Source organism: Haliaeetus albicilla, chromosome 1 (genome assembly GCF_947461875.1).
Source record: "Haliaeetus albicilla chromosome 1, bHalAlb1.1, whole genome shotgun sequence".
Classification (NCBI taxonomy): Eukaryota; Metazoa; Chordata; class Aves; order Accipitriformes; family Accipitridae; genus Haliaeetus; species Haliaeetus albicilla.
Genome location: NC_091483.1, coordinates 54,513,910 through 54,530,866, shown reverse-complemented (window position 1 = coordinate 54,530,866; position 16,957 = coordinate 54,513,910). Strand labels below are relative to the sequence as shown.

The 16,957-nt window shown below is 42.9% G+C and overlaps 1 protein-coding gene across 1 annotated transcript in view; it reads left to right on the top strand.

Annotated features, from left to right (window-relative positions):
- The window catches only part of KIT (KIT proto-oncogene, receptor tyrosine kinase), a 59,760-nt gene extending 55,740 nt beyond the window's left edge, over positions 1-4,020 (top strand). Inside the window, exons 20-21 of the mRNA XM_069790070.1 lie at positions 419-524; positions 1,671-4,020. Of these exons, the coding sequence (XP_069646171.1) occupies positions 419-524; positions 1,671-1,796 (232 nt within the window). The 3' untranslated portion in view covers positions 1,797-4,020. The remainder of the gene's footprint in view (positions 1-418; positions 525-1,670) is intronic.
- Positions 4,021-16,957: the final 12,937 nt, after the last annotated feature.

Sequence of the window (16,957 nt, the reverse complement as noted above, 5' to 3'; positions counted from 1 at the left end):
CTCCATATCAATAAATTATTGACGGATCACAGAACATAATTAAACATTTTTAATTCAGATAGAGCAGTCAGTGAGATGTATCACCAGACTGTACAGCATCTGCATTTGTGCTGTACTTCCTGACAGCAAGAGGACTGGCTACTGATCTTCGTTATGAGCCATCCCTAATTCACTGTTTTGTGAAGGGATTGGCACTTAGCAAGCTGTCAAAGAAAACTCTGTCCAGAGACTCCTATTAGTATTGAGTCCTTTGTTGTCACAAGCACAGGTCTTAGCAGTACTATTTCTATTCTTAAAGTCATTTAAAGAAAGTGAACTGTGGAACTGGGTCACACTTTTCTTTCAAATAATAATGGAGGCAAGATAAGAGCTTTAAGGATTTCCTTGTGAGCGGTACTTAATTTCAGTATCTTTGCAGGTATGACATAATGAAGAGTTGCTGGGATGCTGATCCTTTACAGAGACCCACATTTAAACAAATAGTACAGCTGATAGAACAGCAGCTTTCAGATAATGCCCCTCGGGTAAGTTACAGATCATCATTTTTTTGGAGTCAATGCTGTTTCAAGCAAGACGTTAGACTAGAGGTGTGAGGAGCAAAGAGCCCGGGCGCCTCATCATTTTTCCAGTATTATTTATGTAGCTTTGCACTATCAGTTTGGGTGGTAGGAATGATGTCTGGGCCTCTCACTTCTTGGTTGTGCCATTAGACAGTAGCTGTCTAAGCCCATACCCAAAACATACCAGCTGGAGAAGATTCTTTGCATGATTGATGTTTCTTACTCAACCTGACACTATAATTCTGATGTTACAAAATGCAATGGTACTGCATAAATTCATCTTATATTAAACTATGAAATATTTTATTAATCTGGGAAACATCTCAGAAGTGAAGTATATTTAGCTTTTATTAGAAAAGCTTTCTGGATGAAGAGGTTGAGCTTTTGGTGCTCTTCTGCCTCTTCTCACTTGCTTCCCGTAGCTCTATTTATATAAGCTTGGAGGTATGTCGTGACAAACTGTATTCACTGCTCTTTCAACCATTCCCTAGCAAAAGCTTTTTCTGAGAGGGTAACTGGACAAAACAGTCCGAAGAAAAATTGGAGGCACATCAGAAACTTGGGTTTTTTCTCACAATAACATTGTGTGTTACTGGGGTTTAAAAAAGTAAGTTTAAAACCTGGTTTAAAAACAAAGCTTCCATTTACCTTCTGGATGCCTTGTTTGGGCACAGAGTACATGGCTTCCTGACAATTTTAGAAAAGAGGAAACTGAAAGCTGCTGGTGTTCGATTGCATCCTGTAGCGTGTTTTTGGCAGGTGGAGGAATTACTAAAACAAAAGCAAGAATGTGAAGGAAGTATTAGTGAGGTTTCTGGGGGAGTTTAGTAATAACCTCATCTGCATTTTTTCAAGCTCAGTTGAAATTTGGTATGCAGTTGGAAGCTGTGGTGTTAATAACTGTGATTGAGGTTCTTGATTCTTTAAAAGAGCAGTTAAGCTCAAGACCTTTTGAAACTCTCCTTACATTTGCAAAGAAACACCTGAGCTGGAACCCTTCCACGGCGGTGTGTAGTACACAGTGGGAAAAGGCTATGAAAGGAGAGTTCTCCAAGTATGTGCAAAGGGAGTAGTCTGCAGAGTATTGACACTGGTCTTTGGCTTCTTCAGGTTTATGCAAACTTCTCAACTCCACCTTCCAGTCAAGGAAATGCTCCAGATCACTCGGTGAGGATTAACTCGGTGGGTAGCAGTGCTTCATCTACTCAGCCCCTCCTGGTACGCGAAGATGTTTGAGTGGCATCTGGAAGAAGAGGAGGCCAGATGTATTAGCTGTTTGTATTGTGCAGGGGGTGAGAGACGGACGACTTCAATAATTTCTCTTACTTTTACTCACTACTACCACTGTGTAGCTGAAACGTTGTTGTAATACTGTCCTTCACCACACACTGTTACACATAAACTTAATCTGCTGAGCACGGTTACAGGCATCATTGCAATGTTAACTGAAGCTGTATATATTTTGCTATATTGTGTGTATTTGCAGTAGAGAGCCAGATCTGAAGAAAAAAAAAACAACCAACAAAAGAAATCCTGAGCCAGGGTGTGGAACAAGATGACTGCAGATCAAACCAAATCTGCAGTGATCCTTCTGTGGATCTGTGCCTGGAAGGCGTACAGTCATTTTCTGGTTAATCTTGTTTTGCTGAATTTAAGAAATAAACAAATATGAAGCTAATGGCTTTGCAAACCCCTTTCCATGTCCAGCCAAGCCTGAGAAGCTTTCCCAGGTAGGTATCATAGGTTGGAGGCCAGCGAGGGTGCTGGATGTACCTGGGTGAGAGAGGTGAAGGGACTGAGACCTTTCCAAAGTTGGTCTGCACAGCAGCAAACCCTCCTGGGAGCCCTGGGGTTTGAACCAGAGGAGGGAAGAAGAGTGTGAATCTTCATCTTTATTTCCCACCCACGCTGTCAGCCTTGCAGATGGGTCGCAAGGTTTCTGTGGGTGTATGCACTACTTACCACTGGCCCCTTGCCTGCCAGGGATGGAGCTGCCCATCGCTGGGTCTCACCCCACCATGGAGCCTGAACTGCTCCCACCCACCCCCCCTCCACCGCCTTGGGAACCCGAGGGCTTCGATGCTTGTTTTGCTAATAGTCATGTCCAAAAGTGTTCACCAAAGATAGGTGGGCCCTGCCAAGTTAGTCAAAATAGGGGAGGAGGGCTGCTTCCAGTAAACTGTGTGTCTGGAGGAGAGGCCGTTTAACGAGTCATCTTATCTAGGCAAGAGCAGAGGCAAAAAATTCTCTCCTGGGGGCCCTTTCTTTATCTTGTCCTACCCAGGTGAATCTTTCCCACAGGCAGGCTTGGATAGTGCTAACTGGAAAGGGTTACTTTCCCCCCACCCTGAGTCTTTTCATCTTTCTGTAGTAGTCCAGAGATCATAATGAAGAAGAGCCTAACTGGGAAGTGCTGAATTTAAAAATGGGATAAAAGAAAGAATCCCTTCGGTCTTGTTTGACAGATGTGAGGCTTTGGGGTCAGTATCTGTTGAGCCTAGGGTTGTGCTCAAGTATCTTCTAACCCCTTCCCATAGGAAACTCTGCTAGTTCTTTTCTTCCTTTGTTTCTGTCCCCTAGAAATTAGTAAAGGCATTGAGAGAAGCATTTGTCAGAGGCAGAGTACTAGTTGAGTACCTATTTATTTACAACGCACTTAAGCACTCTGTAACTTATACTATACCAGGATTTTGGTTGAGTTTACATGCAATTTAAATGTGTAACTAACTGCCCAAATGCAAGGTAATTGTAAATACACACACTGGTAGTATATTTTGAGTTATGTTGAATACCACGCTCCTTCTATGACTGTGCATTTGGTTTAATGTTACAGGAATCTGTCTTTCAGAGTTAAGTAAAAAATCAGCCATTTGCACTGAACTTACTTAGGCTGTTGCACCTTTCCAAAGTTAGCCAGTTGTTTGGAGGCACTCTTATGCATACTTCTTGTTGAGCATTTTCAGTTTAATGCTATAAAAGCTCTTATGTAACGTGTTGGCTTTCAGAGCAACTGTAGACAAACTAGTTGTTATAATTATAGATGTCTCGGTACTTTACGGACACTTAGCTGAAAGAGGTTTGGGTTTTTTCGTTCTTGAAATTTATATTTTTATAATTTGGGGATTTTTGAAACTTATTTTGCAATGGCTTGGTGTTTTGAATAGGTTTATGCATTGTTTTTGTAAATATGGAAATGTAGCAATAATGTCCTTTTGACTATTCTCAGTCCTTGAGTCTCAAAAATATTTTTTTATATATATATATGCAAAAACTATATGTATAAATATGTAAGTGTTTGAAAGTTTATGAAACACTTATGGATATGTTGCTCGGTTGTAGAATTGCCGTTCAGAAAAGTTCAAATAAATCTGTAAATATGTATTCAAATGCTACTGATGTGTACTATGTTAAGATGAATATTTTCATGTAAGTCTTAATAAACTCTTGGGTTGAAGCAAAATCTCAGTGTCTGGCCACACAGAGGTCAAGTTTGGCATTCTGAAACATTTTTGCAAATGTATGCCAGAAAACCTTAATGTTTATTTGTTATGAAAGTTCTTTACCTGTGAATAGACGGGACAAATACTTGGAAACTTGGATGCAGCTTCATTCTGGAAAAAACTGCAACTAGAAGATTCATCCTGTAGACTCTTGATGCAGTCTGTATGTCATGAATAGTATTTAAAATTGAACAAAAATATCTCGGTGTTATTGAGGGTATGTCCCCTCCTGCATGCTGGCACTAGGGCTTGTGCTGGGCTGGCTGAATGCAGCACTGCAGGGGAGGCAGCGTGAGATACCTAGTGCTGCTTTGGTTGGCGAGGTCATAAAGAGAAAACGTAATGCTTCCCTTGCTGAGCAGGTACCCCTCATCTTAGTGGGAGACCCTCTGCTTTAATTACTCCAGGTTTGAAATCTGTGACTCACCTGCTAACATGTTTTCCTCTGCTGCATAAGGCTTTGCATCAGCATGGTTGGTGCATGGTTTGATAGTAGGTACAGAGCATATAAGCAAAAGTTTCTAGAATTATCCTACCAAAACCCCCTACTAACTCATATGAGAGACAAACGTCAACTGTTTTGGTCCTTAAGCATTTCTGTTCTGTCAACAGACATCCCTGAAGAGCTCCCCTCCTTCAGAGTTTCCTTTTTAAAACAGCTTCCTTTTTTTTTTTTTCTTTTTTGCTTCCACCCAGGTCTTGGCTCTGTTTGTTAAAACTAATTAAGGAAATTAAAAACTAATTTTGTCAGGAGCCAGGAGGTGCAAGTTTTGCCACAGTTAGCACTGTTACCGTTTTCTAATAATGCTTCAGAAGATACTGAGTTTGTGGCTGATTTTGGACCATTTTTTCTCCTGTCTTGTCCACCCCCCCATTCAAGCAAAGTAGACTTCATACTGAGGCATTCCAGTATCTGAATTGGTACAAATAATTAGTGGATTCTCATTTAGCATAGCCAAAGGAGCTATTTTATATATTTATTCAGTTAGCACAACATTGATTTTATTTTCCTGAAATGTTTCCCCTTCTGAAGCAACCTAGAATACAGCATCTCTGCTTTCTGAAAAAAGCAGAGCTTTCTCCTATTTTCTTCTTACAAGGCCTGCAGGGATTACCACCTCCGTTCCCATTCATGGTCATACGGACCATTTCCCCCTAAATTATTTTCTTGTGCCAGTTCTAAACAACAGCTTACATGGAAAAGCACATCAGGAAGGCATTTAATATGTAGTTTAGCTGTCCTTCAAAGCATTATTGTACCCAGATATAAAGAGAAACCAGCACCATGATACCAGCATGGAGCCTTGGGACCATGGACCATCATGGACTCAAATATCTGAAGGGAGGGTGCAAAGAGGACAGAGCCAGGTTCTTTTCAGTGGTGCCCAGTGACAGGACCAGAGCCAATGGGCACAAATTGAAACACAGGAGGTTCCATCTGAACATCAGAAAATGATTTTATTTTTTTTACTGTGAGGGTGTCCGAGCACTGGCACAGGTTGCCCAGCGAGGTTGTGGAGTCTCCATCCTTAGAGATATTCAAAAGCCATCTGGAGACAGTCCCGGGAACCGGCTCTAGGTGGCCCTGCTTGAGCAGGGGGCTTGGACCAGATGACCTCCAGAGGTGCCTTCCAACCTCAACCATTCTGTGATTCTGCAATCAGTTATGGCACTTTGGAGAATCTCAGCTGTAGCATTCACTTGGCCAGAAGTAGAAAAGAAAAATCCCACCCTTGTACTGAATGCTATAGAATGATTCTTCCTCCATTCTCTTTACTAGCTAGAGAAGAAAATACTTGTAGGCTCTGTGAGAGAGAAGAAGAAAGATCATGGAAACACAACAGTATACATAGAGTTAGTGACCTGTATTGTATGCATCACACCACCAGATTTTTTTTGTTTCTGGTTCTCCTTCACATCTGTTGCTGTATGGGTCTTTGGGGAAGTTGTCTGTAAATGGAGACACGATGTGCCTAGTCACATCACCAGGGAATGACCAGTCATACCCCGGGCCGAAATGTTCACAGCGATCACTGAAGAGATTGGACAATAGCATCCTTAATTCTACTGTGTTGTAGGCTAAAACCGAGAGAGTGAAACATTTCCCTCTTCCTGTATGTGGATTAGGAAACTTCCTACTTGTCCTGTGGGGAGGTCTGAGTCTCAACAGAAGACAAGGAGCAGTTGCATAGACCTTTTAGCCCCCGAACTGAAGCTATAACAAAAATATGAAAACCTACTCTGCAGTTCTTGTGGTTTCCAGAAACTTCTGTAACTATGAATAATGGTTACAGATGACCTTCAATTGCCATGTTTCCTGAGCACTAAGTTCTTAAAAGATTACTCCGTAACTAATAAGTTTATGTCCAAAAATTGCTCTAAGGCTATGTTTTCTGAAAGATTGTCCATATTTCATAAATTGATTATCAGTCACTCTTTTTGGTAATAACTATTGTCGGTCAGCTGCCAGCCAGGCAGCAGAGGTTATTTACTAGCAGCAGTAGCTCTAGTGACTTGATTTTTCTGTCTGTGGCCTGGAAATCATTTTAGCTAAGTTGTGACAGGCAGTAGAAACCAGCTGACCCTAAAGGGCCTGTTGGGCTTCGAGACTGCACTCGTCAATAAGCAATGTCAGCAGCATCCGATCAGGGGTTCGCGTGGCATGTTTAACGCTATCCAACCATCAGGTCCCCACACGGGAAGGCGCAGTGTGTAGCTTCCCCTATAGATCAATACACATCAGTGTGTAGTGCAAGTTACCCCAGTATTTTCTCTAGCTGCAGAAAGTGCAAAATAATTTTTTACTTCCCCCAAATATGTACATTTTGAGAAGTATCAGCACCAGTGGTTGGCTGCACTTCTGTGAATTACACTGCACATGCTTTTGGCTGGTCTAAATATCGTTACCAGGCAGGGGGCCTTGCTCTTAATATGTGGTTGTGGTGGGTTTTGGTGTGGTCATCAGAAAAGGAGTTGGCTTAGTGGCACACCTGAGCACTCAGGTTTGGTGACTGAAATAACAGGTGACATTTGACTTGCCTGCTCAAGGTGGGAGGAGGGCTGCTGAGCAGCGCAGCAGACCTGGGTCTAGCTGCCTGGTGGGCTGGGGATGAAAGGAGTGAAAGACATTCCTCATGCCTCCAGCCTATTCAGTACATTAAAAGAAAATTTTAAAAGGGCAATAGCAACCTCCCAAATGCTGTTTTTGGCATTTCCTCTTCTGAGTTAAAATAGCAAAACAATTCAAACTCATTTATGAGATGAAAACATTTTTGTATTTTCCCCTTCAGTCATTTTTCATTCAAAAGCTGTTGGCATTTTTCTTCTTTTGATAGGACCAAACATTAGCTAGTCATGTGGTCCCAGAAATTAGTATTATTTGGAAATTTCCAGAGTTCTTGTGCAACCTGTTTTGGGTTTCAACTCACTCTGGTAGACAGGATGTCTCTGGACCTAAGCACCAAAGGAAAGACTTCTCCTGGACTAGAAACAACAGATCAAAAATGACAGTTGCTCCACCAAAAGCAGTAAGTAGTTGCACAGGCCCTTGCCTGCCTGAGGATAGCCTTGAGTTGCTGCACTGGTAAAAGCAGCAGAAGCACGATGTGCCTCTTGTGCTGGGTACCAGCATGTGGCTGAGCCCGGCAGCAGCGGAGGAAGAAACGTTGGCTTTAGCTCTTTGTAACTCAGGCCTTCAAAGGTGTCCTCACTCATCCCAGTGTTTGCAAGTGGCTTCGTTCTGAGGGAGGGGAGGAAACTTACTGGTGTAATACATTTTAGCTATTCCATCTGAGAGAACTAACACTAAAAGAGGGGAAAAAAATTAAGTATGTTTTAGAATACCTTCTGTCCTGGTTTTGGCTGGGATAGAGTTAATTTTCTTTCTAGTAGCTTGTACAGTGTTATGCTTTGGATTCAGTATGAGAAGAATTTTGGTAACACACTGATGTTTTCAGTTGTTGCTAAGTCGTGTTTATACTAAGTCAAGGATTTTTCAGCCTCTCATGCCCAGCCAGCAAGAAGGCTGGAGGGGCACAAGAAGTTGGGAGGGGACACAGCCAGGACAGCTGACCCAAACTGGCCAAAGGAATATTCCATACCATGTGATGTCATGCCTAGTACATGAACTGGGGGGAGTTGGCCTGGGGTGGATCTCTGCTTGGGAACTAACTGGGCATCAGTCGACGAGTGGCGAGCAATTGCATTGTGCATCACTTGTTTTGTATACTCCAATCCTTTTTTTATTATTGTAATTTTATTATTATTATTATTATTGTCATTTTATTATTATTACTCTTATCATTATTAATTTCTTCCTTTCTGTCCTATTAAACTATTCTTATCTCAACCCAGGATTTTTACCTTTTTTCCTTTCAATTCTCTCCCCTCATCCCACTGGAAGTGAGTGAGCGGCTGCGTGATGCTTAGCTGCTGGATGGGGTTAAACCATGACACCTTCCCTTTTAATAATAGAAATAAATGTTTGTAGAGCATGTTTGTCAGCATCCTTTGAACTGTCATGATGAGACTAATTAAGTAGGATAAAATCAAATCACTTCAATTAGTTATATAACTCATTTTGGAAGTTTTATTCTTTTCTTTTAGAGGTTCTGGCGTTTGGGGGCATGAAGAAAGTATACAAATATGAGCAGTACCTGCAAAAATCCCCCAAGGAAATTAATAGAATCCCAGGATTATAATTACTTTTCAGAAGCTCATGGTTAAGCCACTGGAGGTTTCAGAGGCCTGGGGCATTACTGGAGAGTGCCTGAGCCTGGGAATGGGGCAGAAGTATAGCCCTGGGTTACAGGGAGGTAGCTCCAGCAGCAGCCCAGAGGCCACGGCTGACTGGCACCTTTCTGCATCCCCTCTGGTCATCAACTGGCAGCTCATTAGAGACTTCCTAGGATTTCTCAGGCTCCTCTGAATGGCAGCAGTTGTTTGGGTTTCACTTATAAACTTGGAGCAAAAAGAGCCAAGCTGATTTTGGCCACTGTCGTGGTTTATCCGCAGCCGGCAGCTAAGAACCACCCAGCCACTCGCTCACTCCCCCGCTCCCCACAGTGGGATGGGGGAGAGAATCCGAAGGGTAAAAGTGAGAAAACTCATGGGTTGAGATAAAAGACAGTTTAATAGACAACGCAAAAGCCACTCACACAAGCAAAGCAAGACAAGGAATTCATTCACCACTTCCCATGGGCAGGCAGGTGTTCAGCCATCTCCAGGAAAGCCGGGCTCCAGCAGGCATAATGGTTTCTTGGGAAGACAAACACCATCACTCTGAACATCCCCCCTTCCTTCTTCTTCCCCCAGCTTTATATGCTGAGCGTGACGTCATATGGTCTGGAATATCCCTCTGGTCAGTTGGGGTCAGCTGTCCCAGCTGTGTCCCCTCCCAACTTCTTGTGCTCCCCCAGCCTCCTCGCTGGTGGGGTGGGGTGAGAAGCAGAAAAGACCTCGGCTCTGTGTAAGCACTGCTCAGCAGTAACAAAAACTTCCCTGTGTTATCAACACTGTTTTCAGCACAAATCCAAAGCATAGCCCCATACTAGCTACTATGAAGAAAATTAACTCTGTCCCAGCCAAAACCATCACGGCAACTTAAGTGGAAAACCAAAACAAACCAATATTTTTATCATAAAAATATTTTTGCAAGATCCCTCCAGCGACTGCACGTCACACTGCGCCGCCTGCACTCTGCTGCACGGCCCCTGCAGGGATGCCTCAGCAGGAGCCAGGGCGACAGGAGTACTGGGATCCCAGCACAGGGACGAGCACCCCAGCAGCGCTGGCCCTGGGCTCACCGGCCAGCTTTTCTCGGGGGCCACGTATGGCACTTCAAGGGTCAAGGAGAACATCTGCACTGTATCCCGCCAGGCCCTTGCAGAGAAGCCACCAGCACTTGACAGGGGACGGGAATTTCTCTAGGAGTGGTAGGAGTTAACCGAGAGGATTTGCCTCCCAGGTGGCCTCTGTTACTCTGCCAGTTCATCCCAGCAGGAAGCATATTACCTGCTTCCTTAACAGCCTCTGTCCCAAAGAGCTGGGAAGAAAAAAAATATTTTATGATCTTTAATGATTCTTTGCTTTCTTAATTTTTTTTTTATTGCTCCTTAATACAGTTGCCTCACCAACCTCAGCTTTTGCTGCATTTAATATTTTTTATTTTTCTATGACAGCCTATCAGTACAACGTTGGGGAAGATCCTCTTTTTAGGCAAACTGCTCAAGTCCTCTCCCTAGCAGCAGGGAGGCTCCAGCTCCCTTCCTTGGGCAATGTGTGTGTGTGTGTATTTGTTAGCGCAGGGCAGCTGCAGAACGCACCGCACCGTCCTGCAGGCAAACACACTGCTGAGGCAGGCGGCGCGGTTTGACACAAGCCCCTCTGGCCTCCTCTTTAAATGGCTTTAGGAACAAATCTCCTTTTAATCATCTTCGTAAGCTATTGTTGCAGTTACGTTGCCCAGGCCGTGTGATGGTCATGTGTGCCGATCACCACCCTGGCACTTTTCTGATCACAAGTAATAAATAGATGGATCTACCTCCTCGGGACCAGACCATCGCTGTCGGCTCTGCGTTTAAAACATCAGTTCCTGAAGGGAAGGCAGGGGGAGCGAGGGGGGAGGCTGAAGGAGAACCACGTTTTGTCACATTTGTCAAAGCAGAAAATTATTTAGGACTAAATACATCACACCTGCTTTCTCACACATTAGCCTTAGGTCAGGGAGAGAAAAATGAGGGTCCTGATAGAAGGTCAAAGTATTTTGCATTGTACAGTGCAGGGCTGTTAGTAATTTAATTATAAATGATGAAGAAAATGACTGTTAACCGGTTGGAAGGTAAGAATTTCAATCCCCTCATTTACCATCTAGTATCTGGACGGTCCAAAGAGCCGTTTCTATTACATGAGAAATACCTTCAGAAATAACACCACAGTATCGCCAAGGATATTTTCTGGCCTGATGCCTGCAAGTCTCGTAGCGCAACACGCAGCCAGCGTCACCAGCCCAGAGAGCGCGTGCGGATTCGTCATCTTTTCAAGATTTCTTCTTCTGATACCGAAAGCCTCTTTGGAGCAGAGCCTAATTTTTCACTGGAGCACACAGACGTGCACAAATTAGGACTGTGGATGAGTATCAGCACACCTTGCTTGCCCACCCAAGCCTTCTCCTTCCAATGGCAGAATAGATACGAAAAGGTTGCAGTTTTACATTTGCGTGCGGCCAGTGTGAAAGCAAAGAAGATGGCACAGAAAACCGTGGACCCCACTTGCGCTGCGCTGTGAGATCGTTACAGTCATATGACGAGCTATCTAGATTGTTTGGCACCCGAATTGTAATCTGTGGTTAAGTACTAGCCTAACCACAGTGATACCTGCAAATATGGTTAAAGCTGATCTACAACATATCAGCTGGAGAAGGAAACGTCTCTGCTCCTTTGCACAAGGAACTTGAACAAAAACTGTTTTGTTTCTCCTCCATGACAAAAAAAAACAGCCTCTGGCGCTCAGTGGAAGTTTTAGAAAACAGGCAAAAAAACAGCTTTCCTACACTGAAGCATTACTATTCTCTGGCGTGGCTCTTTCTCCAGTTACAACTAGTAAAAAGCTCGACTCTCAGGTAGATGGTTATTTTAAATTAAAAAGAGTAACTTTTCTGGTGGCAGATTAAACTTGAATTACACACTGGCACACATTTGTCTAGGCTCAAATTCGTATCAAAATACGAAATCATGCAGTGCATCAAGAAGTGGAAAGAAGAGTGTGACAACCCAACAAAGACCCAAAACGGGGAGATCCAGCCTTAAAGCTTATTGTCTGTATAGACAGGTTACAGTGATCACGGAAAGGGGAGAAAACTCAGAGGGAAGGGAAAAGGCTTTCTCAGCATCTGGGAGAAAGTTAGGGCTCCTGTGCTCTGGGTGCTGCTGGCTCAGCCCCTGCTGTCAGCAGCCGCCATCTTTCAGGGCAGTCACCATGAAGGGTCAACCAGCAAGAGCAAAGGAAGCAAAACCAGACAAGGCTGCATTTGACGTTTACATGAGCAAACACAGCTGCAGATAGTCACTAGGAGCTTCAGATTCAAGAGCTGCTGCAAGGGCTCAGGTTCCTTCCCTGGCTGCATCCTACTGCTCTTTGCACTGGGCTTGGCACCACATCAGTCCTGTGCTTCGTGCTCGTCCTTGTCCTTCGTAACTCATGACAGTGGCAGAAACTAATGGAAACAGGAGATTGCGCGTTTGGCTGCTAACTCCAGCAATCTATGACACGCGATACCAAAACCAGGGAAGTGTTAGAGATGGGCACCCTCTTGAGTGTTCGTTCTTTGGATAATTACCCTTATTTGCATCCTTCAAGAGCCCTTGTTGGCTAGGGAGGAGGGATGGTCCCATCATATGACACCAGGACACTTATCTAGCAACATCTGAGACTCCAGCCATTTCCCTGGAAAATGAATGCTGGCATTTAGCGTTGCAGTCCTGGGCAATGGCCCCATGAGCTGCTTCAGGGGAGGTTGGAAACAAGTTGCCCATCACACGCACCTTGGGAATAGCTGCCTCATGGTGGGGATGTGTCTTCTTAACTCAAGGCAGTGACTGATGGTTGGTACCCTGCAGCATGAGGCGGGATATTTCTTCTAAATTTCTGTCCTGCCCAGTGTCACGGTGGGTATTTATGATGAATATCTTCTATGAACTTTCTTTTCTAAGAGACCAAAAGTAAGCAAAACCTTCTTCAAAAGAAAACAAGTCAAATATTTTCCTACTTCCCTGAGCAGTTTTGTGCAGACTTTATGCAGTTGGTAATGAGGTCCCAGGTCATTTCTTATTTTGGGTACCATCTGCTGCAGTGGGAAATAACAACCAAATGTATTTTATAAACACCATATGAATACAGTTCATTTTGTCTAATAATGTCCAAATCCTCTCTCCTGGCTAAGTATATGCTGTACTTGAAAAGACCATTCCTGAACATCAGTACAGCTTCAGGAAGTCTATCACTTCCAAGCAGGCACACTCAATATAATCCTTTTGCAATAGATTTTAGCATTTTAACCCAAGTGTAGAAAGAGGGCTGTACAGGGCTGCTATGACAGCCAGCTATAAGTCTATGTGTTATGACTTATGCATATTATGCATATTATGACATGACTATGCATGACAGACTTACCGTGGAGACTTTACAAGAAGACATACTTCAGAATTTGCATTATTCTTCCACCTAACCTGTGTGCAGCATTTTTCATCTTGCTGTCCAGAGGCCTTTTGTCATGAAAAAAGATGTGATTATTTTTGAGAAGTCTTTCAAGAGAACTGTTTTACCAACTGCCTGCAGATGCAACTTGCTAAACTAACTGGTTGCCTCTGAGGATGCTCGCTGTTACTAGGATGGCTCCTGCCAAAGCACCTTCTTCATTACATCCCCACCAGTGTTTCCAGCACCCACCTGTAGCCCTTGCGCATCTGTTCTCCTTCTCCTCCATGCCTGCCGCAAAAGTATGTGGGAAGAAGTATATAGAAAGGATAAAAGTAGGTAGACTAGATGTGCTGAGGGCTCAGAAGGCACTGATTCTACACTATTTTGTCTGTGCAGTCTGAACAAGGAAGCTCGAAGCATAGTCACACAGCTCCTGAGACAACCTGGCGCAGGCATCACTGTCAGACATACAACCCCCTTGGCAGGCACCCTGTGGGTTTGATGGCACCCAGCTCCACCACCTGAAGGACTTGCTTCGGGGACAAGGAGACAGAGCAATTTGGGGTAATCGCACTGCTAATTTTGGCTGGAAGGAAAAAAATTTTCCTGGCAAAGAAATAGTTGACTTTAACTACTGGCAGCAGCATAGTAATGTACCTTCCAGTTTTGTTTTTTTCTGCAACTGTAATTAATTGACTCCTTTGTAAAATTCTAGATCATGAATAATGAAATATATTAAATAAAAACAGACCTAATACTGATGCCTGTGCTGTTCCATTAAGGGCCTTATTGAAACAGAGGTAGTTCCCATTACATTTTGTTTAAAGAATGTTTCAATTCACTTTTAGACACAACACAAACTAGCATCTGGTCCTTTAGCAGGTAGGATTTTGTGCTGCATGGTATGAAGAACCAGTTGAAATCAAGAAGTAACATAGCTCTTGCCTCCCACTTTGTTTCCTAACCTACATTTACCTGTTTTTCAGGGAACAGGAACCTGTGGCTGTGACTAGAGGCAGATCATTTAAGGAATTTTTTTAACTATATTTCATTATGTTCTAAGATTTGAAATCAGGTAGAAAATGACTGCAAAAATCGCCTCTTAAATTGGGTGGTTAATAACTGCATAGATTGCCTCGATTTTTTTCTTCATTTTTTTTAAGCTTGTCTCCCAGGATTTAGCATTTTTATTGAAATCTTTCCCATGGTCTCAGGGGACTGGGCAGAGGCAGCACAAGGAGGAGGCACTGCATGCAGCCAGGCTGGGAAAGATGCCTGCAGGAGCAGGGGTGAAAGTGGGTCCTCCTCACCTCCCACCCAAAAAGTACAGGGTCATTTCTGAGCACCAACCTCCTCCACCTGCCACGCGCAGATTCTCTTTTTGATGCTTTTATCTTTAGTCTCCATGCCATGACCAGCCATACCTTTTGGGGTGTTTCCTTCTCCTTTTCCACCCCAAGTTCCTGTTTAGAAACAGATTTTAAGTAGCGTCTTGCTAACCAGATTGGCCACTTCTTTCCTGCATTTTCCTCTCCAGTGCAACATTGCCTTGTTTTCATTTCAATGTCTTATTTACAAAAAAAAATCCTAGAACAAGGTCATTGTCCCTCTTTTAGTCTCAGACATTACTTCATCTAATTGCAACACCCTGAATGAGGATGTAGTAAGTGGGGTTGAGTAGAAGGGAGCCCATTTACACTGCTGACTACATCTGGTCACAACTCGCTTTCCAAACCCTAAATTGCCTCCTACCTCAGGCCTGGCCATGGTGAAAATACACTTGAATAAGGGAGAAGACAACTAGAAAATAATGTACCCATGTCTCCCCAAAAAATAAAGCTCTTCACCCGTTGTTGAAAAAAAGTAGGTGGTAAAACCAAGCAGGATTTGTCAGAATTTGGTACAAAACCAACAGTCCATGGTGCAACCTGATTTCCAGACAGCATCCTCCTTGGGGCAGAAATGCTTGTAGCAGGATGACGTACCGGCTGTGCTGGCCCTCGGCGTGAGGGTGGACGTCGTCTCCGGGTGGTCTTTGCCCACTGGCATCATCCTCTCCTTGAGGTCCTTGCTGTACGACATCAGACCCGGGGGGTAAAGCCCCTTCTGCAGAGACCTTCGCCCTTGGATTTGAGCAGGGAAAGCACACCTAAGCGCTTAAAAAGAAAGCTGGTCTGGACAAGGTTGTAAACTGGGGCCTTCACCAAGCCATGGTCATGTTGGTACTGAAGCAGGTGGAAACAGTCAGTTGAAAGGTGATGACTTTCGAAAACCTTAGGCAGAGTATTTATAACAACCCAAAAAGTGAAGCAGATAAGCTAACTAGCTGCAGCTTTGTCCTGCTTTCTACTGTTGGATTTTTTCCTTTTCTTTAGGGAAAAATCATAAATTTTTCTCTTCTTTTTTTTTTTTTTTTTTAGTACTTCTTTATCCCTAGATGTATTTTTGGATTGGTCCCATTTTGGACGTCAGGTTTTGTGTAGTCCATTACTTTCCAAATCATTACCCAAACAAGTCTTCAAGTACATTTCAGCCTAGCCAAGATCACAAATTATATTTATTAACTTTTATTTATTTACTTATATTTATAACTTTATTTACTTATATTTATTTACCTACATTTGTTTATTAATTTATTTATTTATTCACTTCATTTATTTAATTACTTATATTTATTTAGTGAAATTGGCACGTACTTAAAAAACTTACATAAAATACTGTCATGCTGGGGCAAAGAAGCAGAATCAACATTTAAAAACCAGATTTGAAAGGCAGCACATGTTTTTGCAGGTGTGTGCGAATTTGTATTTTCTGGGTGCATAATTTTTCCATTTTGGCAGGGTGTGAAGCTAATTGTAGTGCACTGAGTTCCCTGAACATGGTCTTTGTGTGTGGATTTTCCCCTCCTGAGTATAAGAACATTTAGGCTGCATGTATTTTTAAAGTAAAATTAGATGCCTGTGGAAGGTTTACAGTAATTCACTTTCAATTTAGAGCTGGTTTTTGAACCAGAACAAATAGATGAGCATCTGTTGCCCTGAAAATGATACAAAATGTAGTCACCAGGCAAAAAACAAACATCTCTGAAAATGATTATTTTGGCTACATAATCAAGCAAGCAATTATTGCATTATCTGCAAAGTATGATCATACATTATTAATACCTTTTCAGAGAAAAGGGTTTTAGTAAATGCAGTTTTTTTCTGGCTTTTATGATACTCAAGACCCAAACGTAATTCTAACTGATCGAAAATACTTCACAGCTTGTCATTTCCCAGTTCAAGATGCAGTTGGGCTGAGCATGAGAGACAGTAAGGAGGGAGCAGGAACAACAGAAGGATATGGACATTTGTGTAAGCGATTACAGACATCCTTCCCGTGTGTCATGCATATCCCAAGCCAGAGAGCCAATTTTCCAGTGGAAGAGGATTTAATGAATGCAAACAGTATAGTGCACTGTGCTTTATACAGGACATCGTACTCACAAGTTCAGATACACAACCAGGCAGGCATTTTTCACCGAGAACCAGAGTTTCATGTGATACAGAGAGGATGTTTTCAGAACTGGGAAAAGAGCCCAAGTGAGGTGCTCACTGACCTTTGATGTTCTGGGCTGTTGTGACTTTACAAACTAATTCCCATCTTCAAAAGCATCTTAAAGTGGATTAATTTCAGTTAATTTTGGCTGTCTGAAATTTAGGC